Below are 27,489 nucleotides of genomic sequence, written 5' to 3' on the forward strand. Positions count from 1 at the left end.
AGAATGAAATTATGCTAGAAATAAACGAAAATAGTCATGAAAAGTATTTTCATGTAAAAGTATTATTCATGATAATTTTCAACCGATGTCAATCATGAAATCATAAACATTTACAGGAAGAACAACGATGATATAAGTACACGGAAACGGAATCCGATTAAGAGTGAAACAAGCACGTAATAATTCAAAAGCATCCACGACATCATCGCAATTCATTGTTTTTCTATTATTATATTATTATAATTATTAAAAGCATCAATTTGATTAAGCTACTTTATATTTCTAAGAAATCTAATTTTAGGAGAATAAATTCGAACTTTGAAGGAAGTTTACATAGTTTTAAAACGAAAAATATCAGTTTATCCCACTGTGCGGCGTCTGCTACTTCTGCTCTGCCTTGCCATCTGCAGATAAAATACACTTTATGTATAGACATTTAATACAGCATAACCAATCAGCTATCTCTTTCTGCCCTGTTGCCCAAACTGGCAATGGGTTGGTGGTCGCAGAGAGGGGAGAGCAGCTGATGGCAGCCACCGTCGCTCTCGTTAATCATGTTTTTGATAAAAGTCATCTTGGTTGTTTTGTATTTATTTTTCACTAGCCAAATTCAAACAAAAAGTGTTTTTCTGTGCAATTTCCTATGATCTTTAAATTGGCGCAGGCTGTCTTCTAAATTGTGCTTTTGTTGACATAATCTTGAATAATGCTTGAAAAATTGACATCTTTTGCACGTACTAGTAGGACATGTGGTTTTTAAATTATTTTTCCGTAATTAGTAGGGTGGTCAAAAATGTAAAACATTACTTATTTGATCTGACAAGTTGTAGAGTGATTGAGCTTTGAAGTGTTTTTTGAAAAATTAAGAATTAGAACAACTTACACTTTTAAGATTCTGATTTCTTCTTGAATTTTTTTTTCCTATTTCTCTGCTTGTCTCTTTTCAAATTTCGCCCTTTTTTCTTGTTGTCACTAATCATCGTCTTAGCTTTAGTGACCTTTCTCCATGACAGACTAATGATGTTAAAAGAGAAAATGTAAGAAGACCTCTGCATAAGCATTTACAGTTGTACTTCCCCTACCACCACTTTACATAAGTTTCGTAACATTTTTGTTCATTGGACTGTATTAAATAGTACGATCGTGTAAAATCAAGCAGTAGGCTATGATGTAGTAGCAAGACAGTTAGCGTAAAATGTTAATTCTTAATGCATATCTTGTTAAGCAGTTTCCAATGAATAATATTGCTTGAAGCAATTGAATATAACACAGCCATATAGAAGAAGAATAACTTTCAGGCCCAGAAGTAGAACTGAGTTTTTAAAATATTTTTTAAGTAACTAAGTAGAATCGTTTTTTAAAAATGTTTTTGGGTTGCTGAAAAAAGAAATTATGTCTATTGAATCCAATGACCTGGCCATTTCTTCTAACTCAAAAAATAAAAGGATATTTTCAAACGAAAGAAATTGACTTTTGGGCCTAGGCAAAGTGCTGTTGCGTAGGATTCTATGGTCTTGGGGTGCGCACGAAGTAATTAGTCGAGAAACTAGTATCAACGTTTTTATTTATGCAAAAATGAGAGAAGAGCACATCGCGTGTGTACGACCTTCGTCCTTGCCAGCTATAGCCAAAGAGCCAGCTCCCTTCAGCATCCTATCTGCTTATCCCTTAGCTCTCTCCCACAACAATCATGTATAGTACGCTTAAAAAAGAGGGGGCACATGTATGTGTATCTATAATATTGTACGTGACACGTCCGAGGACGCGCTGCTATCATCCTCGAAGGCGATTTCCTTTTCAATTTATATATTTGTGTTAAAGTAATGTTCATGTAATGTTGTTTATATTGTATGTGAGATTTCCAATATAGGAGTCAAAGGGTGAAGAGAAAAAAAAACCTGTCCTTGTTCCGCCTTTACACACATTTGCTAAATTGTTTTGTTTGTGTAAACATTTATTGTTTTCGTTCACACTCCTTTCCCTTCATGATATAGTGCATTATAGCAAAATTTTTATTTGTTAATTATTATTCGACATAAAATACATGGCCGTTATCAATTTTTTTTTTCATTCTTTCAATCTCGTCCACTATATTGTTGTACGTAACAAAATCTCATAAATTTAACAGTTCAGGGTTATAACTTAGGCTTAGTGCTTATGAAAAACTACTTAATTCTACTTCATGAAATTGGTATTCCATTTTAATAAATGTAGTATTACAGTACGTTTTAATGTTTTAAATAATATAACTTATTCTTCTACTGTTGGTCCGACCATTATTTAAATGTTTTTATTAGTGTAATTGTTACAATTGGCTGCGCTACGAGCCTATTAGATATTTTTTCATAATGCGTCTTTTGGTTCGTTAATATGGTAATATTCAATTTGGTGTTAGGATTTTGTACTAGGGGCATGTAATGGGCGTTCTCGCCATTACCTTCTACATGTAAGTGTCCGATTTATTCTTTGCCTGTTGCAATAAAGTGCGTACAAAAATAATTTCCACTATTTAATTTAAGGTGTACACACACGTTTTTCTTAAATTCTTGCAAAAATATATACATATACATTTCACATTTCCATATTCTGTACTTGACTTCAGCATATTTTCCGTTTGTTCTGGCTCTCTACACTTTTGCAGGTATTCTAAATTTTTTAATATTATTCTCACCTCATTAGTTAAGAGCTTAAGTTAAAATATTAGGCTATGAAATAGTCCTGGCACTCTGGAAACTATTTTATGAGGTTGAATGCATTTATTCATTCTTCTTCGTGTATTACCATTAAGATACGCCAGCCACTTGTCTGTCAGCGTGATTGCGTACGACGCTAAGTTTGGCTTTTTTATTGTTGGATTCCTGTGACGATTTTCTTCAGGTATTTTTTCGTTGGGCTCCCACACGTCAATCCTCATCCTCATTCCTGGCCTTCCCTCTACATCTCGCCTTCTTACGTCGATCACAACCTGCGCCCGCAGTTCGTCTGATCTTTCCTCCGACGAATCGCGTATATCCGGTTCCTTGTCTACCTCTGTTCTTGGAACAAAGTATGTTTTTGTGCTTTCTGAGGGCTTCGCTGACCTGCGTTCTCTTTTTTCTACGTTTTGTGCCATTGTACTATTGAACATTTGCCTTTGCACCCTTTTATTACATTCATTAGTACCATCAGTAAGTGGCTCACTCGCTGTATGCTTGTACTGTAGTGGCTCTCCTTCACTCTCCTCTTCCTTCGATCTCTCTCGTGCTTGATCGGCTCTCTCCAATGCTTCGACACCTCTGCTTTTGAAAACACCTTTTTCACAGGTCTCGGTACCTTCTGCTACCTCGTCTACTTCCGTTAACTCTCGAGTGCCTTTAACTTTCCTCGACTCTTCGGCCGCCAAGCTTGCTTGTATCTGCTGCGAAGCCCCAATCATCAAGCCCCGTACTGTGATTTCCTGATTCACTAATTATTATTATTAGTGTTCCGTAATTTGCAACAATAACATCCTTTGACGGACTCTCGTTGCATGCCGTATTTGTTTCCGTTTTTAAATTGCTAACTACAACATCCTTTCTTGGGTGACTTTGTTTTCTCACTGTTTTCCTCATTTTTTTGCTTAATTTTTTGTTTATTCCTACTTCTTCCTCAGATTTGGAATCTCACTCACCATCAGCTTGACCATCTATTTTCATGTCCCATTTATTTCCTTTCTGTCCATCAAAATTTTTTTTTTTTTTTTGTACTTTCTTATCTGAATCCTCTGAATCAGAGTAGATAATTTTCCCTTTTTTAGTATTTCCCTAAATACGCTGTGTACACGTCCCTCGTATTTAAAAAATGTGCACCAAAGGCCCATCACTGTCGGCTAGTTCTTCTTCCTTTTGTTCATCCGCCAGCTGATACAGATCTTGGCATGGCCGCTCAGTGGTTTTTTCTCCCTCTCCTATTACTAGATTTCAAGAGAGTGCGTCAGGTGCTTTGTTTGAAATTACTGGCCTATATACTACGTCAAACTCATAGCCCCGTAGTTCTGTGTTTAGCCTGTTAAATCTTATGTCAGGCTTCTTTGACGTATGATAATGTTTTAGTGGTTCATGATCTGTGACCACTGTAAATTTTTACCCAAATAAGTACGGCCTAAACTGTTCTTTTGCAAACACCATAGCTAACAGTTTCTTATCATACGTTGCTTAGCGTAATTCACTCCCTCAAAGGCATCGTGAAGCATATTCCAACGGTCTATCTTTCCCAAATTCACCTTGGCTCAATATTGCTCCTATTGCGTAGTATAACGCATCCGTTGTAACTATAAAGGGCTTGTCCAGATTAGGTTCAATAAGTACCGGCTCACTACATAATGCGTCAACTAGTGCTTTGAAAGCTTGCTCCTGCTGCTCTACTTATTTGAACTCTACTCCTTTTCTTAAGGGTTTGGAGAGCAACTGAGCAATTTTTGCATAATTCTAGATAAATCGTCTGTAATATCCGACAAATCCAAGAAATCGTTTGATTTTTTTTGCATTCGTAGGTCTCAGGTATTTCTTCGCTGCTTAGATTTTCTTTGGATCTGTTTTTATTTGTCCGTTTCCTACTATATGCCCCAGTACTTTTGCCTCACGTTTCAAAAATTGGCATTTTTTGGGTCAATTGTTAAGTTTGCTTATAAAAGCCACTTCAAAAGTCTAATTTAACACTTCTCGTGCTCTTCGACGTTTGGAGCAAACACCATGATGTCATTCAAATACACTTCGATTTCATGCCCTTGCAGACCCACCAAAAAGAGTGACATCGCTCTTAAAAATGTATTTGGCGAGTCCGTACACTCCATTGGCATTCTCTTATACTGATAATGACCGTCCAGCACCGAGAATGCCGTTTTATGTGCGATATCCTCGTAAATTTCTATTTGGAAAAATCCCTGCCTCAAATCGACTACTGTTATGTATCGAGCCGACGCTAAATGCTCAAGTATATCACTTTGTAATGGTAGGAGATAGCAGCTTCCTACAGTAATTTCGTTGAGCTGCCTTAAATCAGTTACCACGCGCCAACGCTCCTCCCCATCTGGCTCCGCATGCTTGGGTACAATTGTACGGCGATTACAAAGGCTCAACGATTCTTTGCTCAATCAATTTCTCTATCTCTTTTTTTATTTGTTCCCTAAGCGCTGGTGGATACCTATAGCACTTTGCTGCCACGGGCTTTTCCGTCGTTGTTATGATGCGGTATTTCAATATATAAGTTGCTTTCAGTAGTTCTTCGTCTAGGCCAAACACAAATGGATTATACTCTGTGAGTCTCTGGACGAGCGATTTTTCTTCCTCGTTGCAGCTTGAAACATCAATAAGCTGTATTATTTTATCGATTCTCGCTATTTTTTCTTTATCTGACAAACCATCTAAATTGGTAGTGTTCATTATTGTTCCCGCTGCTTGTACAATTACTTGTAACGATGTATTCAACTTCGTTCAATTTTTTTTTTTTTTGACCATTTGCCTCAAAAAGTCTTATCATTACCTTATTAATGCCCTAAGCGTCGTTTCCTTTAATGCTAATTGGATTGGCCTCTCACATCACCTCGCATTCTACTAACTCGATTTTCGGTACAGGTATGCTTATTATTTCATTTAGTGTGTTGACACACTCAGCATAAACTTTTCACCATTATTTGTGGCTATAAAATTTCCGAATAGAACTCCTTTTCTCATTCTTTGCCAAGGAACCCACCCTTTTTTTATTTTTTCGCTATTTATCCTGATGCGGGCATATATAACTTGCCTTGACTTGGCAAAAATTTTGAGCATCTCTGGCTGGATTTAATAATTCTCATTCCTTCTAATTAAAAAATATTCTCTGCCACACTTATGCGACCTTGATATAATTTCAAAATGTTACATCTAATTATCCCTTCCCCATCTATCGGGAATTCGCGTGGGACCACATGCAGCCTACACATAAGGCCATTCAGTGGTGTCAACTACACCTAAAAAGCTACGCTCTTTATGCGTAACACCCACAATTTTTACTCGGTTCCTCACTTCAAAGAATCCATTTAAAAGAACACTGTCATTTTGTATAATGGAAATTTTAGCTCCTGTGTTCGCTTAAAATTTTGCTTTCCCACCTCTTAGTTGAGTGCTTGTCACAAAAACCGAAGGGGGTGCTCTACCTGCTAGAAATAAATTTATTTTTGCTCCCACTTGCCCGACGCTTGGGAAGCGTACCGAGCACCCTGGGAGTTCAAATCCTCCACGAGTGACCCGTCCGTCCTCGTATCTTACCCACGATTATATCGAGTATTGTGGTTTCCTCGCTAATTGCAGAGGTTACAACTATTGCCCCTGGTTCCGTAATTATGGTGATGACTCTTCCGTCAATGATCATATTTTTTATAATTGGGCTGGTAATTATTATAACTGTTTTCTCGTCACTGATTATGATTATTATAGTTGTTATTATTGGGCACTTAATTATTATAACTGTTTTTTCGTCGCTGATAATGATTATCATAATTGTTATTATTGGGCAAGTAGTGGTTATAATTATTTTTCAGTTGTCAACTATAATTATCATAATTGTTATTATTGGGCCCGTAATTATTGTAACTGTTTTCCCGTTACTGATAATGATTATCACAATTGTTATTATTGGGCACGTAATTATTTCCCCTATTTCGGCCATTCAAATAACTATTCTCTTCGATTGGCCTACTATTGTTCCTATTATTATTCCACGGAGGGCGACTATTGTTGCCGTTAAAGTTTCTATTATTATTATTATAAGTATTATAATTGGATGTGAAACTATTAGGTTTCTTACGGTCATTTCTAGGATTAGGGTTACTGTACTGCACATTAGGAGGTTGATCATCGTATGCAGGTCTCCCTTCATATTTGTCTTCCATCTTCGTTAGTCTCTTGGGTGGTTCTGTTTTGGGCCTATCGGGGTCTTTTATTCTTCCGTTTTTCGCGTCTCTCCATAGCTTTTTGCACCCGCTCGTAGAGTGCAGACAGTGCTCCTGATAATATGAGCACCACTTAACATCCCAGTTGCCATCCCATTCATCCGTATTACTTTTTCCCCCCAGCGCATCGCTGATTACCGTGCCTATCCTTGGGTTTCTCCTACCAAAACAACTCTCCCGTGTTTTATTTGTACTGAAATTACTTGGTGCCATTTGACGTAGATTTAACTTGTTGATTACGTCTACAGCCACTTTAATGACCTCCTCCAGTGTTATAAATTTAACCCTGGCCACGTTCCAACTGAATGGCGCTTTCATTCCATAGATAAACTGATTCGCTGAATCTCTATCTGTGAATTGCTTTAGGGCAGTTTTCTGAATTTGGGACAGCTGTGGGTTGTCGTCATGAGTCATCATTATTCCATTATGCAGCCATTGCGCCCGGCTGCAGTACTGAATAATGGACTTGCTGTTTAGCTGATACAGTGACTTAAGTTGGGCTAGCTGTGTATTGATTCCCCCATGCTCCTGAATCACTGTAATAGAGTGAGTAAAAATACGTTTACGGTATTAACCAGCGATAACCAGGTGCAAAATTAATCTGCCATCATCTTCCTAAGTTTATCGCCTAGTGTAACTATGAAGTATTTTTTATATTGCGGTGGGACTGCTAGATTTGCTGTCTTCACCATCTGTTCAGAGAGCGAAAAGTTTAGTGGATCTCAATTGAATATAGGGATGCCACTTGCTACGCTACTGACATGGAACAGTGCACTATAGTACATGCTAACAGGGTACGTGTTTTCCACTCGCTGTTGACTCATGATGGGGTTATATAAGTTAGAGTTGGCTGCTCTTGATGTTGCTGCTTTAGCAAACTGTATTTCCCGTTCATATTGTTATCCTGAAACGGCGAGTCAGATGACGGTGCTATCGGTTGGCCTCTCACCCTTTTATTTATTTGGCCTGAAGGTTCGTAACTGGGTCCAGCATCATGCATCCTTGATCCCGAAAAACTTGGGATTCCCGTTTGCTGCCCCTCATACATTCTTACCTTTTTCAACGTCCTTGACGTTAACGCACTAAATACCTACAATTACGTGTTAGTGTTTCCTCCGAAAACTATGGCGCACATTGCTGTGCCGTTTGCTGCGCCGTTTTTTTTTTTGTCCGAATGCATGTTGAAACGTATCTTGTATATTCTTACTGTCAAACGTATCTTTCAAGTGCAAGTTTACGTCCCTAGAAATTTCGCTCATCCCATTTCTGGCTGTTTAATTTTCATTTTTTAAGGGTAACATATTCACGGCATTACTTCTTACGGTGTTAAAATATTCTGCACCCATCCCCATTGTGCATGACGCTGTTTGTGAGACTTTCTCTCGAATGACCCCTGGTTTTATTTTTTTTTTAAGAATTTTTCAATTAGCATACGTTGTTTTTTGCCCATTTTTTCCCATTCAATTTGAGTTTTGGGGCTGTGCTCTAATAATACGGTCAGTATTTTTGACTCTTGTTCATTTTCCGGATACGAGGGAATTTCGTCCTCCCTAACACTTATGATGTCACTTTGCGATTCATCGAAGTTTTCCATCGTAGATTCTTTATCATTTTTTTTTGTTTTTTTTTTTTTTTTTATTTCCTGCTTGTATGGGAGCACTTAAATACTAATAAGTAAATTTCTGTACAATTATTTGCGTTGCTATTTCACGATAATAAACCTGCTTGAGCTTAACAGTTATCGTGTGTCTAATTTATTATTTATTTATATATTATTTAGGGCTGCACTACCGATATAATGAGGAGGGCAACGAACGCACAATGAATACAATAGCAAAAATTAATTTATAACGCACTAAAATTTTTTACAGAACCCCTGGAACAGTCAAATATATTTGTTTATTTATAAATCTCGAGTTCTTACCGTATGCTCCTGTCTAGAATGATGGCAATCAAGACCCTTCAATATTCTTGTTTGCTCGATTTCTATCATAATCCCAGGTATCCTCCGCCTTGGTCCTTGATTTAAAGCTGCTTTTTCCGTTCTTTAGCAACTCCTTGTTTCGTCAATTCTTCTCGTAGCAATTCCTTGTTCACTTCGTGGCACGACACTATGTGTGTTTCCCAAAAATCGTGAGAGTCCATACTTTACCGTCGACAAAAACCGAAAAAAAAAATTTTACTTTTATTTTATCACGATGACCATCCCACTTCTGATACCGAAACTGTTGCGTAGAGTTCTATGGTCTTGGAGTGCGCAGAAAGTAATAAGTCAAGGAACTAGTATCAACGTCTTCATTTATGCAAAAACGAGAGAAGAGCGCGTCACGTGTGTACGACCTTCATCCTTGCCAGTTCTAGCCAGAGAGCCAGCTCCCTTTTGCATCTCATCTGCTTAGCCTTTGCTCTCTCCCACAACAATCATCTGCCATAGGCCTTAAAAAGAGAGGGCACACGTACGTCTAGCCTTCCTTCATTGGGACACGACGCGCCACTATCAGGATGGTGTTTCGCGTTAGGTACAACATTATGTACAAAGTGCTTATTGATTTAAAATTATTTCTTGTCAAGAATTAATTTTAAAAAATGCATGATTAATAAGAAACAAAATTTATAAATAACAATATTTATACTTATGTTATCTCCTAAATATAGTTTTATAGGAATTTCAAAACGAAATTTTACCAAGCATCGGTACCTTTACCTCACTTGTACAGCTATGTCAAGATTAAAACTTTCTTAACTCCTATGCATAAATCATTGTTATTGAGCTCTGGAGGAAAAAATCTGAAGAAAAATTAGACAAACTTATGGAAGGTTTAGGGTGTAGAGTAGGTTTACTTGACGAGTCATTTCAGTTACAATTATTACTTGGAGCTGTGTGGTCAAGGCATGGGCATCTTAAAAGTATACAAAAAATACACAAAGAAAAAATGACAATAAAATAAAAAAAAAATAAATAAACTGCATGACGTATATTATTAAAAAGTTCAATTTTGAAAATATGGTTTTTTTTGCATAGTCACACATGACAGTGCTTAATATCTAATCTTCTTTTGTTTGATACTGCAGCAAATAAAACAACTAAAAAGAGATCCCACTCGATTTAGTACAATCTGATTCTATTGTTTATGGAGAATTCACCAACCAAATTGGTAGTACCAGGTAATGGTGACAAGTACATTGGTCTTGCACACATGATGCTTAATCTTCATGTCAAATGAGCTGTCAATGAACATGAAGAATAAAAAGATGATGTAACATCTAAAACAACAAAAGCGAGGTCGATCAATAGTTCCATGCTTTTCTTTGTTCAACCATGTCAATGTATTTTTAAATCAGAAATCTGTGTTACCTTTACATATTGCATACGCTTACAAAACATATTTAAGAACATTATGAAATGACGGACCTGCAGAAAAATCATCCCACTTAATGAGTGCATTATAGCGTGTCGCAACAAATACAAAAATATACGATGTGTCGAACACCACCATGGGGCTTAAACTATTTGGTTGATCTAATTTGTCACATTCATTGTAACGTATGTAATCACGAGAAATCACTCATTGGTAACGTCAAGGTAAAAATGTGATTAGAAAGGTTTGACGATGAATTTTGCCTCATAAAAACATAAAAAAGGGTTTCTATTCACATCGAAAAAGCAAATCTTACAGTGAAATGCATTTTAATAAGCCCATTTGTTTTGCTAACCCATACAAAAGCTCTGTCTAAGAGCATTGTAAAACAACCGCTCACATGTATCTAAGTAAAAGCTGTGACAATGAACAGTGATATTTAGGGAGAAACCTTAAATATTATTATTTTAGACCAGATACTTATCAAATAATCAACGATTAAAAAAAAATAAGGCTATAAATAGGGATCATACAACAAATTTTTCTAATTCTTAAAATTTAAATATCAATTTTCTCTGCTTAAAAATTGACAATGTTAGAATTTATTCCAATCCATTGCAACTAGACTTCAAAATGAGTAACTTGTAGGTAAATGCTTATTAAATCTTGTTTTCAGGTACTAGTGTTTACGTTCTTCATCAAGAAATTACATAAATCGTGCATCTAGTATCAACCGTAACCGTCTTTTTACACTTGATTCTACACTAGATTAATTAATCGACAAACATATTAATTAAAATCTAATTTAATACGGTAGCATTAGGTTAGACGTTTGATTTTTCAACGCTCTTGTCTTAATTGTTAACTGTATAGTGAATGCTGAGTATAAAAAAATTTTTGTCATTAATGCGTCACGTCATTCATAATTCAGTTTCACAGCTACATAATACCATTATTTATGTAAGGAACATTTCACATCAACATAAACAAAATGGTAGATCTAGTAGGGCAGCCATTTTTATTCAAAAATTAAAAAAAAATGGCTGCCATATTACATCTACCATTATGCATTAAAAAAATTTTACTCTTGATTAGTGATTATTTCAAAGGAAGGTAACCTTAAAAACATGTGTATGCATATCAAATTTGACTAATTTTGTGTTATATATAGAGATATAATGGTAATTTGTATGAATTGTTGACTTCCACCGTTATTTTAGGCAATTACTGGATAAGGTTCATTAGTTGACTTAGTCCAATCCAAAAGAGATAAGAAAAGAAAAAAAAAAGCTAAAAGAAATTATAATATACTGTTTAAAATTTTGGTTTTCACATTAACTTGCTGTTTGATTATGTCACTACATTTTCTTAGTTTCTGTTGGTACGTTTAACCATACATAAAAAGTGATGGGCCATGTCATAGATACTCAGTACTTGAAGGTAAAAAAAATGTAATGGTGCCGAAAGAAGTTTCTATCGTTGCTTTCTACAACAATTTTTCTACGTATAAAATGATAACACCACATTGTCATTTACGAAAGCTGAATAAGAAGGGAAAAGGACAAAGTAATTGGTAAACTAGATATCACTAAGCACTTTGTAACTTTGAGGGTGAAGTAATGTTAGGATCAATTTTCAAAATTTTAAACGATATGAGAAGAAATGCGAAAAAATTTACATCAGGGGTTGCGAAAAGTGATACGATTTACCCAAAATAGCTCTTCGTTAAGTGATAATTTTGGAACCACGAGATTGGTTGTTCACCATCAAAAGATTCATTATTTCAAGTGTATTAAAGATAAAATCATCAAAAATATTAATGAACTTTAAAAAACGCTTATTTACTTACAACTTGAAGCTGCAAACCTAATGGATAGCCTACAGATACTACAAATTATGTGACACATTACGACCCACATCAACAAAGTCTTCCCATCCGATAAGATCCCAAGAGTATGGACAAAGCTTGTATAACTTGTTATTAGCACCATGTTTGACTACCCACTTTTAAAAAATTTACGGTAGAAAAGACAGTGTATACCTTACGTATGAAAACTGAATTATTAAGAATATCAATGTGCCATAAATAATTTTATTTCATAATTTTAAGATATAACCAGTTATTTAGTGCTCATTAAGTTTACTTTTGTTTCATCAGGTACCTCTATAGTTTCTTTCACTATATATATATATATATCTAATTACAGAAACTTAATGGTATCATGGATTTGTTGAGTTTTTCTTTCATCACAATAAGATGTCCTGTTTCAACATATTTTAGCACTTGTCGTATCTTTACCTGAATTACAATTTTAAGGTCAGAAGTTCTTGACTTTATTAAATAGTGAAAATCTTATTTATTGCTTTAAGACTAATTTGTATAGACAATGACGATTAAATGATTTTTATAATTCTTGCAAAAACTTTGAAAATTTTGACCCTCAATAATTTAAAACTACTCTAAGGTGGTTTTTCCGAAACTCGTATGAGTGCAACGTACATACACAGTTAAAAACGATACAGTGCTATATAGACACAGACGCTTAAAATAGGAATGGATAAAAAAATATCAATTTAATGTAACTCAGCAGATTTGAAATAACTTTGTAATCATAAAGAACAGTCTTGAAAGACTCATACAAGAGCTTCACGTGAAAGATATTTGACATTTTCTTAAAAAAACTTTTGTCATACGGTTTCATAATAATATCCATTAATTTTATTTAGTAACTAAGTCATTTAAGTGATCTGTAATACTTTTAAACTTACTAATGAATAATAATATCGCCCAACGGATTTTGGCATCCTGCTCCATTGGATATTAATAATATCATATTCTGAGAATATACGATCCCCATTGTCATCAAAAGCAACACGACCCGTCGCTCCACTCTCAAGAACTTGCTGTCGCACATACCTAAAAACAAAGAAAACTGTTGAATGTTTTATTTAACTACTGTTTTATTTGCTATCGGACAATGACAATGTCATTTGTGCTTAACAATTGGATAATACAGTAATATTTTTTAAAAGTCTCATACAACTGATGTAAAAATTATTTTATCTTTACACTGACGATCCCTACGTAAAGATCGACAGGAAAAAATTAAAATAATCAATACATTAAAAAAACAGAAAAATGAGTAATGTTAACTTACAATTTGTAGTTCTAATATATTATGGATGAAGTTGTAAGTAAAAAACCTTATCCTTTGATCATAGTTAAGCTGTTTCCAATGATAAAAAAAATTTAAGGTTTTACTTTGTCCTGCAGCAAATAACATTGACTTGTTGCACTATTTTTAGTTAAAAGTCTATTGTTTACTTTTTTTTGTACTTCTCAGTGCAATATACTGAGATTTGTTAGTGTATCTTTTAATACGCTTATACATGCCTACTTGTATACGTATAGCCATTAATCTTATTTATTACAGATAAGGATTTCAATAGTTTTTTAATCATTATAAGCTTTGAATAAAAAATTAATGTTTAATTGGTCGTAAAAATAGTTTTATTGTAAAAATATTTTTTCATTTTTTTTATCGATGGTTTATTAACACAAGATGCTATAAACAATGACCCTTTTTTCTAATTTTGTTCAGAAAACAACTTGTTTATCTATTTAAAAATTGAGCAGGTTTATATAATAGTTTTCGATCTTACAAAAAAAATTGGGAGATTATTACAGACCATTTTCTAAGAAAAGGCATTTTTTATGATTGTTTTATAAGTTTGCATGGTCAATTAAGGTTTTTTAAAATTGAGTTTGTTTAAAACTGCTTCCTCTCTATGATCTTATTTTTTCTTTTGGAGAATGGTCTTATAATGGACCAAGGTCAGTTTTTTAGTCAGTAGGCACACTGCATAAATCTGACCCTACTACCAAAATAGCCAGAGTATTTATAAATATTTTATCAGTACATATAAGAAAAAAATTACAGTTTATGTTACTTGTAATCATTTATTATGCATATATTATTATTTTGAATGCAATATATATATATATATATATATTATTGACCACCTCAATCACCTATTACATATAATTAAAAAAATACTAATCGATAATAAAGGAGTATTCGTTTGTTTCTATGCATTCTTTTATGAAAGTATGAAACGTGAGTGCTTAGCGACTTTGAAACATCTTACTGTTTACCTGCTGTTGCAATTGCATAACCTATATCTTCTTTCATACACTAGCTAACGCAAGATCAAGAACAATCAATAATTTCAGCATTTATTACTGTAAATGATCTACAAAGAATATCATACATAATGACCATAAAAGTAAGTTAAGTTAAGAAAAATTAAACCTTGGTAAAACATTGTCAATGCAAACTTAATAATTTATTACATTAAATCTTGTATATTGAAATATTGTTTCTCCTACTACGTTTATTAAAATATCATATAAACCATAACTTACTTGCTTTACTGATTGCTTTTTCAATTTAAATATTGAAAAAATATTTCAAGTTCAAATAAATGAAAACAAAATTTTAGCTTTAACTAACAAATTGAAATCAAAGCAAAAATGAGCAGATTAACATATGACAAAGATCCTTACAAGAAAGTGAGATAAATAGACAAATTTCAATACGCAACTACTACATTACAGCAGATAGAAATTCATACAGAACGTCAACGTCAGTTCATCGTGTGACACACTAACACCACTTTCTACATGTCACTCTGAGAAATCCAACACCACAACGCAAAGTCAACGATTTAAAATAACAAAAACAATCAAAAATTAATTTATTATTTATAGAACGAATCAATAGGTTTTAAGTAACACATCAATTTTATAATATAAATCTAATTTAAAATGTTAATAGGGGAGTCGTGTTTTATTGTAATTTTGACATAAAATGAATTGAAAAGTAAAATAAAATACATGTGTGTAAGTGTCAAAGTGTGTGTGCGCTCGCGCGCGTGTGTGGGTGTATGTGTCAAGGTTTGCGAAAATTGGTAAGATGTCAGTAAGGTTTTCCAGAAATAGTGGTGAGCTCATTAGTGATAAAAAAAAAGTATTCGTGGAGCCTATGAGAAATGCGGGTGGAAGCAGGAGAGTCTGGATAAAAAATATGCTGTATAAAAAACAGCAAAATTGACGGAGTTGGACATTATGTTGTGGAGACGATGGGAGGTAAGTTGGATTTTGTAGTAAGCTGTCGAGAATCATGTTTAATACCCCACTCAACTGTTGTATAGTGTAAAAAATATATATATGTATATATTATAATATAAAAATTGCCACATTTTTACGCCCTAATTATTATTTTCTGAGCTATTTGTACAATAAATTGTTTATCCTTTCTATTTGGAGTTACGTGAGATCCGAATTATGTGAAAACTCCTTGGGCTGACCCCTTGCTTGTTGTTTAAAACCTATGTTACTTAAAGTATAATTTTGTGGAAAATTTTGACCGAAATTTAGAAAAAATATGACTGTACTCGTTTTGCTATTGTTTTTATCCCTTACTTTTATTATACCACTTACTCCTCTTAGCTGACCTTAGAATAAGGTAAAAATATTTGAGTTAGTCTGTTATCTAGTTAGAAATAATATTTAACCAAACCCTACCCCCTGATACTTTCTGTGTTCAGAGGGCTTAGTTTTTCCGGTACTACTCCTTCACCGTTTCAAAATGTTAAAACAAAACTACATTTTTACGTAAACTACTTCATTAACTATATTGTTTTGAAAGTTGATTTTATTTAATGTAAAAGTCAACTATAAGCCACTGTTCTGTACAAATTGATGAAAAATTTTTAAATTACTATTAAGTTATTTCTATGGCACACTTAAATACTTCGTTTTAAAGTTAAATGGAAGAAATGCCAGTCCAACGCTTTGAGGTACTTTTTTTCTTCAAAAGATATAAAAAAAAATGTTTGTTCTGGAAAATCAAAATTGTGACACTTGCCTTTTCTAAAATGTTGTTACAATAAGAATAAATTCCTACGAAACCCTTCGCGATAGTAGTTTCTTCAAGGGTTTAAAAAGAAGTAATAGTATTATTTCTTTAAATTTAAGATGACATTGCTCCTCTTACTAAATCTTATAGAAATTAAGGAATAGAGATTCATGGCTTTGAAAACTTTTTTTTATTACAAATTTCAAAAGAAAATTTTCTACTTGCTGTTACACAAATTTTTAAGAATATTAACATTATTAAAGGATTTTGGAAGTTTTTTTTAATTCCATTTAAACGATGCTGTAATTATTAAAGTACTCAGTAGCGCATTATAATAGAGAACAAAGATGCTTAAGTATAGCGTGCCTTAAGAATAAGAACTCAATTTGAATCACTAATTTTTATAATCAAGTAAACAAAACTTTTTGATTTAATAAGTAAAAAAAAAATTACACTTTCTGTGCCCAGCAAGCTCTGCATAAGGCATTGAGGCTGAGAGAAACCATTATTGGTAAAATGACGATTAGACTGGATTAAACCAACAGTCAACTGTGTGGTAGGTGCGATGGAAGTGTACTGACTTGCAATTCGCTTTTTTCTTAGTTAAGTTCGTTAATGCTACAAACAAAGTTTTCTCTCACAAGCAACAGCGCAATGACACTATGGGATTGGTATGTTAAACGTCCCCAATTCTGATAATAATCCTTACTTTAATTCTTCTTGTCCTACAAGGTAGGATTGACGATAACGGTTAATCTGGATGTTAGAATTAACTAGAACAAGTAGTGGCCTTCACATTATTTGAATCTGTTAGTCTTTGAAAACGCTTCAAAGTTTATCTTCGATTTAAGTTCAGCTTAAGTTGAAAAGGGTATAAGCTCCACTGTTGGTCAAGTAAGCTTGCTTTTGGTAGTCCTAATTTGTACGACCCTTGAGAGTCAGTAACAATGAGTAAATACACTTATGATAAAAAATAAAAGCTAGCTTCTTAGAGGAATTAGTATACTTTTTACGAGAATGAGATCTTTATTCTGTGGAGATTACTAAACAGCTTTTTATTTCGAACTCTTTAGTGAACTTATCAGGTACTTTTCAACCCAGCGTTTCTAAAAGATTCCTACATTTTAAGAAATGGCTTTTCATTAAGCAGTTTGTAGAATTTTGATCGTAGTCTATACTCTAGTCTGATTCGGGCACAAAGAAATGGATGCAAGAATAAAATAATGAGCTGAAGTTATCAGTAGTTCATCATGAACGTCATTCAATGAAGCTGTTCAATGCCAGAAATTTAAACAATCTGTTATTTTACGTAGCAAGGTGAAGTATTACATAAATTTCAATATATGATTTCCAGTAATACGCTTGAGATGATATTTACTTAATTGAACTGTAGTTTAAACTTAGCATAAGCCACCGCAATTAGAGACCCAATGGTGAATTAAAAATTAGTTCATTTGGTACCGAAACATTCAAAAAAAGCTTCTTGACTTATTATTTCATTAAAGTGCACCCTTACTTTCACAGAGGTTTCCAAAAATAAGTACCTCTATTATAAAATTGGACAATGCATTGGCCTTGACGAGCTGTAAATCGATACTACGGGGTTACTGCATTAAATGGCAACAATTGCGAATATTTTTCTAAAATTAAAAATTTCATGCTTAAGAATACTAAAGTTCTTAAAAGTTTTTGAAAATTGACCTGTATTGTTTGATTCAAACTGTAGCGTAAATGATGTTTTCTACTTTTTAAATAATTAGTTAACGTTATTCTAATCTAACATAATTTTTAGCACATTTTTAGGACAAAAAAGCAGATTTATAACTTTATGACTTTGATCCTAACAATATAAAACTTGTTAGAAGAGATCCGCTCTATATGTAGTTCTATTTACACGCTAATCGTTGTTTTTGCGATAAAAATGAGTTAGTAAAAAAATTAAACGCAACGTCTAAATGCTCAGAACCTTATATATTTACTTATTTGTTACAATAATATGAAAACTTAATTTTTGAAGAAAATAACGTTACTAAAACAATAAAAAAAAACAGACATATCTTAAATCTTAGTTTAACTGAAATATAGTCGATATCATTACAAACTGTTAAAAGTTTGTCAATATCACGAAAAATTTCATTTAAAATAACCAAGTATTATTTTGAGTAAAAAAACAAAGACAACGAAAAATCCCACCATGGGTAGATTAACTGCAGTATACAATAAATAAAGATTCTTCTTAGAAGAAATATTAAAGAACAAAGCTGCAATTATATTCAAAAATTTAAAAACATACATGTGAAAAAAATACGAAATTATCAATGATACCACAATGGGCACAGAATCGATCGAACATGATTAACAAATTAATTAAATTTTTAAAAAAGACACTATCGTCAAGCTTCCTGACAAAATTAAAAAAATTTTTGCATTGTTCTTAGTATCAAAAAGTACAGAAGGCAATAAAATAAGAAGTACAAAATATCATTTCACTTAAAGTTACGTTTATAATTAAAAATCTCATGCTATTGTGACATCCCATAGTATATACTTAATATTTACTACCCTAAAACATATAGTTCTGTACTAAAATTTGAAAAAATTATTGCTCAACGATCTTTCAACATCTAGCTGTACACTTTCTTTTGCAATCGCGTGACGTAAAACTTACTTTGTTCAAAACAAGCTCCCATCGCAAAACCGAACTATGCGTGTAATCTCCAAACAATGTTATAAGGCGCTTTACCTACAACATTAATTCACACTTTAACATAAAAAATGTGAACAATCAATAATTTCAACATTCTTAACTGCGTACAGAATGTAAAATCAAAAAGTTAGGAAGTTTAACCATCCATTACTGTGTAATGATCACGCCACGACTGTGCTCATGTCCATCAAGAGCAATTCGGTTGAACTCCCATTGTTCGTTTGGATCCCCAACATGACGTGTCCTCTTTAAAGAGATTCCAGTGTCCTAGTATTGCCATAATTTAACCAGATAGGAGCCAACCTAGAGAAGATTTCACAAAAATTGGACAATTGGCGTTTCGCTTTATAATAGGTCCCTCAATTATTGAAGCATAGGCAGCTGTATCGAGAAGCAAGTCGACAGGATCATTTAAAAAAAAACTGAGATCAGCTAATTGGAGCCCTTCAAGATACTCTAGCCATAATTTTTTAGAAGACGCTGGAGTACTGTAAGACGAAACCCTTTTTATAACGAGAGCGCCAACTTCCCATGTATAAGGAGACTCGAAGTAAGGTTTGATTGTAAAATTTACAGATTGGGTGATGGAAGTCTTCACCTGCCCTCCCAGTCCAGTCAACAACGTTTTGATTTTTTAGGTTGTAACTGCAATAACTGCATGAGAGACTTTGAAATTAGGGAAGCTTAAGAGCACGGATCAATCAGCGCGCGGATTACCAAGCTTCTTCCGGAGGGAGAGGCTATAATTACCCTAGCGGTAGCCAAGAGAACGGCTCTCTGTTGATACATAGATTTAATCTCGAGAACGACTTTATTATCTACTACCTTTTCGTTACTAGAAGAGCGATCTGTTTTGTTAGCCTCAGCCCAAAATGGAGAAAAGTCAGTATCCCGATGCATAAAGGTATGGTGCTTTTGTTGGCAAATCACACAAAGGATGGATGAGGTGCATTCGTCAAACTTATGCGGGCCTAAACAATTAAGGCAAAGTTTGGCCTTTTTTTGAATAGCCTTCTTGACATGCTACGGTTTGGTTTTGAAACTGTCGCACAAGCGAAGATAGTGCTCGCCGTTGCAGCAGGGACAAAAAACCTTGGACGAAGTACTTTGATGACACAAGAATGTATATAGAGGAGACGGTCTCGCGCGTTCTCTCTTTTCCTTTATATTTATTGTTGTGTCGCGCTTATACACACACATACGCCTTCGAGCGTTCTCTTTCTATTGCGTTTTGTCGCGCTTGTATACACATATAGAAGAGACGCTCTCGCGCGTTCTCTCTTCCTCTATATACATTCTTGTGTCGCGCTTGTACACACACATAGAGGAGACGCCTTCGCGCGTTCTCTTTCTATAACGTTGTGTCGCGCTTGTATACACACATAGAGGAGACGCTGTCGTGCATTCTCTTTCTATCACGTTGTGTCACGCTCGTACACACACGTAGTAAAGACGCTCTCGTTCTCACTATATATAAATATACTATCTATGGGAGTACTTTGAACTACTCCCTTTATTAAAGGTTAATCATATTATATTCACAGCACTTATCCATAGAAGTTTTTCTTTTCTCAAACTCGCCGCTTGGTGCGAGAAAGTCTCATGCATCATTAGCACCAGTAACGTTGAAATTAGACCAACACGTTTATTCGAATTTTCTAAATTGCAGTACTCTTTAAACCAAGGTAGTAAATAAGCAAAATTTGCTTGCCCTGCTCATCATCACCAGAAGGAAGACATCAGTCGACTTGCTCAGTTTTTGTTACCTTCTGGTCATTAGATCATCAACAGGAAGACCACACCTGTTGATACAGCGCAACCAGCAGCTGTCCCTACGCATCAAGTCTGCCGCATCAAACTCGAATTTACACTAATAAGTCAAAATAAGCAAGCGAAAAATAAAAGATCAAACGGTTAGTTTATAATTATTTGTTTTATAATTATAATAATTGTTGAACTTTTGGAAACTTATTTAAATGATCTTTATTTTTGCGAGAAAATTAGTTTGTATTTTACGTCATGATTAATTTCGATTAGATATAATATATCTTTTGCGTATTATTTGATAAGATATTGAAATATAAACAAGTAAGATTACTGTGTCGAGTCTTGGTTGAGTTAGCGGTGTCGTGGATAGCATAGCTTATTGGATTTAAGATTTTTATGATTTTTTACAGTTCCTGTTATTATTAAACTCCTTATAAGTTTGGTTGTTTATGAGAACTTTCTAGATGGCTTTGAGTGTAGTTTGTTACCCCATCGTGTAGACCTCTTGTTAGCAACATGAAGAGTTATATTCAGACACAATTAGATAATTACAGTAAGATTAAGAATTCCTATACAAATTTTAGAAAATTAAGTCAAGCTAGAATGACTTATGGTCAAGCTATATCACATCAAAAACAACTTGACAACGTTTTGGCGGAATTCAAGGCCGTTCATAACCTCACAATGAATTTAACCCCTTTACTAAATGATCATGAATATTTCAAAGAAGAAGTTTACACCAAGGGTGAGGATCATTATTATAATAATCTAGGTTACTTTAGGGACTTTTTGATAATCTTAAGGGTGAATTTACACTTCTCAACCCAGTAAGAGGGTCTGATCTGTGGACCTCCTCTTCGAGTTTACCGCGATTTGATTTACCGCAATTCTCTGGTAGACGAGAAGAATGGCTCAATTTTCGTGATGTTTTCCGCGCGTTAGTCCATAATAAACAAGAGGTACCAACCACCATTGAGCATTATTTTTTGCGAACTCAAGTAAAGGGGAGGCGGTCAATCTAATTGGAAATATTCCACTAACTGCGGAAAATTATAATCAAGCATGGACAGCTCTAATCGATTATTACGATAACCCTAGAAGATTAGTTTCTAGCTTTGTTAATACCATAATTGAAGCTTCCCCCATGAAAAACGGTTCAGCTACCAAGCTCAAACAGTTAATTAGCAATACTCTCAGGCTTTTAGCAGCCTTAGAAAATCTTGGAAGACCTGAACATGGGCTTGGGGATTTTTTTATAGGGATAGTATCAAATAAACTCGATTTCAGAACTGTTAAGAATTGGCAAAAGAATTTGGGTTGTTCTACTGAACCCCCCACCTTGACTCAGTTCAAGGCTTTTTTAAATAATCACTTGCTGACTTTGGAATCTTACACTATCAAATCTAAAGTTACGCCTACAAACCCCCCTGCAAAACAGGGTTAACCTAAGGACAAAAACCGGAACGTTTCAAATAGTCATCAAAGTACTTCGTCCAAGGTTTTTTGTCCCTACTGCAACGACGAGCACTATCTTCGCTTGTGCGACAGTTTCAAAACCAAACCGTAGCATGTCAAGAAAGCTATTAAAAAAAAGGCCAAACTTTGCCTTAATTGTTTAGGCCCGCATAAGTTTGACAAATGCACCTCATCCGTCCTTTGTGCGATTTTCCAATGAAAGCACCATACCTTTATGCATCGGGATACTGACTCTTCTCCATTTTGGGCTGAGGCTAACAAAACAGATCGCTCTTCTAGTAACGAAAAGGTAGTAGATAATAAAGTCGTTCTCGAGATTAAATCTATGTATCAACAGAGAGCCATTCTCTTGGCTACCGCTAGGGTAATTATAGCCTCTCCCTCCGGAAGAAGCTTGGTAATCCGCGCGCTGATTGATCCGTGCTCTTAAGCTTCCCTAATTTCAAAGTCTCTCATGCAGTTATTGCAGTTACAACCTAAAAAATCAACACGTTGTTGACTGGACTGGGAGGGCAGGTGAAGATTTCCATCACCCAATCTGTAAATTTTACAATCAAACCTTACTTCGAGTCTCCTTATACATTGGAAGTTGGTGCTCTCGTTATAAAAAGGATTTCGTCTTACAGTCCTCCAGCGTCTTCTAAAAAATTATGGCTAGAGTATCTTGAAGGGCTCCATTCGGCTGATCCCGATTTTTCCTCAAATTATCCTGTCAATTTGCTCCTCGATGCAGCCGCCTATGCTTCAATAATTGAGGGACCTATTATAAAGTGAGACACCAATAGTCCAATTGCGGTGAAATCTTCTCTAGGTTGGCTCCTATCTGGTCAAATTAGCAGTTTACACTGATCAAAACCCAAGCAACTGGTCTCATGACAGGTTTGTGAGGAACCTAACCTTGATGAATTGTTGCAAAAATTCTGGCAGATCAAGGAGCTCCCTAGCTGAAAAATTCTTTCAGAAGACGAACAATCATGCGAACAATTATTCCGGGATAACTACACTCAAACTTATTCTGGACGTTTCTCTGTAGTGCTTCTTTTTAAGTATTCGACTGATTCCCTGATCGCTTCTCGAGTAGAATCATTTCAATTGGCAAGATCCATGTTCCTACGACTTGAGTCTAGGTTTAAACGTAACCCGGGGTTGTTCGAGTTGTATCGCCACTTCATGCAAAAATATATTTCCTTGAACCACATGAGCTTAGCTGACCCTAGTACTTTAACTTGGTATCTCCCTCATCATGGGATGTTGCGCGAGTCGTGTTCTACTACAAAATTGCGTGTAGTGTTCAACGGCTTTGCGACGACTAAATCTGGAACCTCACTAAACTTCTGTCTTTACTCAGGACAACGTCTCTCTCAGGACCCTATTTGATCTCATAATGCGGTGGAGGTTGTATTGGCTGATCTTTACCGCTGATGCGGAAAAAATGTTTAGACAAGTAAGCCTTAACCCACCTGACTTACCGTTTCAAGCGATACTCTGGAGAGAGAATCCTTTAGACCCGCTTTTAACCTATCACTTAACGACAGTGATGTATGGTCTAGTTTCCTCACCATTTCTCGCTTCACGAGTACTAAAGGAGTTAGCTACTCTGTATCATGAAACTTTTCCTCTTGGAGCTGACATATTGAGGAACGATGTCTATATGGATGACTTCATTTCTGGAGCCCACTCAGTCACTAACGCGAAGCAAAAAATAAGCCAATTTATAGAGCTGACTAAGTTAGGTGACTTTACTTTGCGCAAATGGTCAGGTTACTCTAGAGAAGTGTTATCAGAAATTCCTGAAGAACTGCGATTTTCTAATCTCTTGAAACTAGCTGAAAACGGTGAAGCAACGTTGGTTCTTGGATTAAATTGGGGTCCAGAACTTGACTGAGTTACGTTTAAGGTAAATTTATCCTCGTCCATCTCTTTGTGGACCAAACGCACCGTTCTCTCGCAGCTAGCCAAGTTTTTCGATTCACTGGGTTGGATTTCTCCAGTGTTGATTAAAGCAAAAATTCTTATGCAAGAATTATGGCTGTTAAAATTATCATGGGATGACCCACTGCCTCCTGATCTTCTAAAGGGATGGCGTGACTGGTTAAATGGTACCAAGGCTCTGAATGAAATTAAAATTCCCTGTTGGAATCAATTTTAGCCCAAGAATTCAAGGTTGGAAATCCATGGCTTAGCGGATGCATCAAAACGAGCTTACGCAGCCGTACTCTATTTACGAGTGGTCACGGATAATAAAGTTTCCATCTCACTAGAGATCGCTAAGACCAAGGTTACGCCACTTAAAACTTTTAGCATTTCGCAGTTAGAACTTTGTGGTGCACACTTGCTCTCTAAGATGGTTAAACATTATATTTTCACTACTAAGATCCTGCCGTCTCAAATCCATTTATATACGAATTCTATGGATACTTTGTGCTGGATTCGTTCAGTACCCTCGAAGTGGCTGACCTTTATTGCCAACAGATGTTCCAATATTCAAACGTTGAACCCTACTGCTGTTTGGCATTATGTCAAAACTAAACAGAATCCAGTGGATATCGCTTCTCGTGGGGTGTTTCCTCATCAGTTGATCAATCACAATTTATGGTTTGATGGGGCGAAGTTTCTGAAGGATCGGAAAATAATATTCTTTGAAATTTCACCAAAAAACCTGACGATGAAGGAAATCCCAAGCCAGCAAGTAGTCAATACTATTTTTTCTGAGAGCTCTGAACAGGACACGCTTGATGTATACCTTGCTTATAGCAGTTGGCACAAGTTGCTTGTTGTCATTGGTTATTGCTTAAGATTTATTTTAAGGCTAATGAATAGGTGTCGTTTCACTTCCAGTAGGATGAGAAGGTCTAGCACTGCGGGAACTGAAGTCTTGTCAACCTTTCTAAACTTATCTGATGCTTTAGAAACGGAAACTAATCGTTTAAGGTTATCTGAACTCAGTAATGCTCGTTTGGTGTTAATCAGAACGCATCAAAAGAAGCATTTTCTCAAGGAATACAACGTTCTTTCTAAAGATTGGTCATTAACCGAGTCGGAGCGTAGCTTTATAGGAAGGCATAGTATGCTGAAGAAACTGAACCCCATGTTAGCTGATGATATCATAAGAGTTGGGGGTCGAATTAGTCAAGCTTTAATACCCAACGAAGCAAAGCACCCCATCATCTTAGCTCCCAATGATCATCTAACTAGGTGAATCATCGATTATCATCATAATCTGATGTTACATGGAGGAGCTCAGATTACTTTGACGTCCATCCGACGGTCATATTGGATAGTGCAAGGGAGGCAGATAGTGAAAAATTCAATTCTCAAATGCTCCCTCTGCATTCGCTATTCTGCTAGACTGCAGACTCCTATGATGGGTGACTTGCCCACTTCTCGAGTCCAAGAGGGTCCAGCCTTTTTGAAGACAGAAGTAGATTACGCTGGACCCTTCCCTATACGTCTGACTAAAGCTAGAGGAAAGGGTACGCAAAAGGGATATATGTGTGTATTCGTTTGTATGATTACTCGCGCCGTGCACTTGGAAGTAGCAGAGGATTGCTCTTCTCAGGCCTTTCTAGTGGCCTTCAGTCGTTTTACATCTAGAAGAGGACATTGCACCGATTTGTTCAGTGATAGAGGCACGAACTTTATAGGTGCCTCCTCTGAACTTAAGGAATCTCTTCTAGCCTTCATGATATCATACAACCTGAACGACCAATTTCTGAAAATGGGCACTAACTGGCATTTTAATACGCCCTCAGCCCCTCATTTTGGTGGGTTGTGGGAAGCGGCAGTAAAACCTGCTAAGTCGTTGTTGAGAAAGGTAATTGGTAAGCAGATACTTACCTTTGTAGAATTCTCAACGTTACTGTGTAGGATAGAGGCGTGCCTAAATTTGCGTCCTCTTGTACCCCTATCCGATGACCCATTTGACTAAGTGGCTCTCACGCCAGCTCATTTTTCAAATTATAAGCCTGCTTTTTAAACTCCAGAACCTCGGCTTAAAAGGGAGCCCTTTAACCCCCTCCATAGGTGGAAGTTTATTTCTTCTTGTACACAACAGTTCTGGAAGAGATGGTCTAATGAATACCTCGTATCATTACAGACCCGCCAGAAATGGTGTCAAAGGCAACGACAAATACAAGTTAATGATTTAGTTCTTATTCGCCATGAAAACACCCCACCTGGTCATTGGCCATTAGGACGAGTCGTAAGAGTTTTTTGGGATCAAACGATACCGTTAGGGTAGCTGAAATTCGTACTACAGGCTCAACTTTGACTCGACCGGTGGTTAAGCTTGTTTTATTATTACCTGTTGAGGAGTTTGATGGCACTTACAAGAAAGATTTGTAAAGGACAGAAGTCCTACCAGCTTCTTGTTTGCTAAATCTATTTTATACCTATTATAATTGTTTTCAATAAAAATTTCTTAAAAATCTCTTATGAATCCTTGGTACGTTTCCTAAATTCCCACTTACCAACCCGGGGGATTGTACAATCGAGAAACCAACATAACGCTTAATTTTGCAAATCTTTATTATACCTTTTCATTAAATCAATCTTAAATTGATTTTCTTTCAGTTATCTTTCAAATGCCGACATCCAACCCAGCGGTATGTTCAGTTTTGAGTTCACTGTATACTAAAATGTATTTATTTTGAATGTACTTAAAATATATGTATTCTGAACAAGTAGTATACTATAGCTTACGTATCAGTATGCAGAAGAGAAAAAGATGGTATGTATGCTTGTACAGTTAGCTTTTTGTGTTATAGGAGTCACTGGCGCGCAACTGTAGATGCGTGTCTTGAGTGTAGTTAGCTGCTATAGTTAGTTCTCCTTCAACTCTTGCAACGAGCTGGTCGTACTCTACTGACCAGTCTCGTTGCTTTCTTTTACTATAATTGAACTTTTCTTTTGTCGTAATATTACGAGTTGTTAAACTTAAGTTCAATCCTTTTGTTCAGCTAATTAAACGACGTTGTAACCATTTACGATTTAATCTCATTAACGAGTGATTTATCGTCAATTAACTTAAGTATTTAAGACTATATCTGTATTTCTCGATTTTTCGATAGTATCAAGTGTATCGTTACGAAGAAAGTAAATCCTTATATTTTGTTGATTATTAATTAAAAGTGCTGTGTGAAATCAAGTCTTTTCATAAAGCCCGTATCATTTCGAAAGGGCTAAGTGATTCACCCTTAACGGCTTCGTTCCTTCCTCAAGGTAGAGTGTCCCAAAACTAATTATCCCCAGATCTCTCGGGCTCATATACAGTCCTATATTTAAAATCAATTCAAAGAGTATGAATTGGCTGTA

General features: G+C 35.3%; 1 protein-coding gene across 1 annotated transcript in view; it reads right to left on the reverse strand.

The window, feature by feature from the left end:
• Positions 1–27,489, reverse strand: part of Nmdar1 (glutamate ionotropic receptor NMDA type subunit 1) — a 1,366,481-nt gene that overhangs the window by 873,891 nt on the left and 465,101 nt on the right. Inside the window, exon 8 of the mRNA XM_089592421.1 lies at positions 13,075–13,222. Coding sequence (XP_089448547.1) covers positions 13,075–13,222 — 148 coding nt within the window. The remainder of the gene's footprint in view (positions 1–13,074; positions 13,223–27,489) is intronic.

The sequence above is a fragment of the Copidosoma floridanum genome, unplaced genomic scaffold (assembly GCF_036245765.1).
Source record: "Copidosoma floridanum isolate Cflo_tuat_1 unplaced genomic scaffold, Cflo_Japanese_pri ptg000017l, whole genome shotgun sequence".
Classification (NCBI taxonomy): Eukaryota; Metazoa; Arthropoda; class Insecta; order Hymenoptera; family Encyrtidae; genus Copidosoma; species Copidosoma floridanum.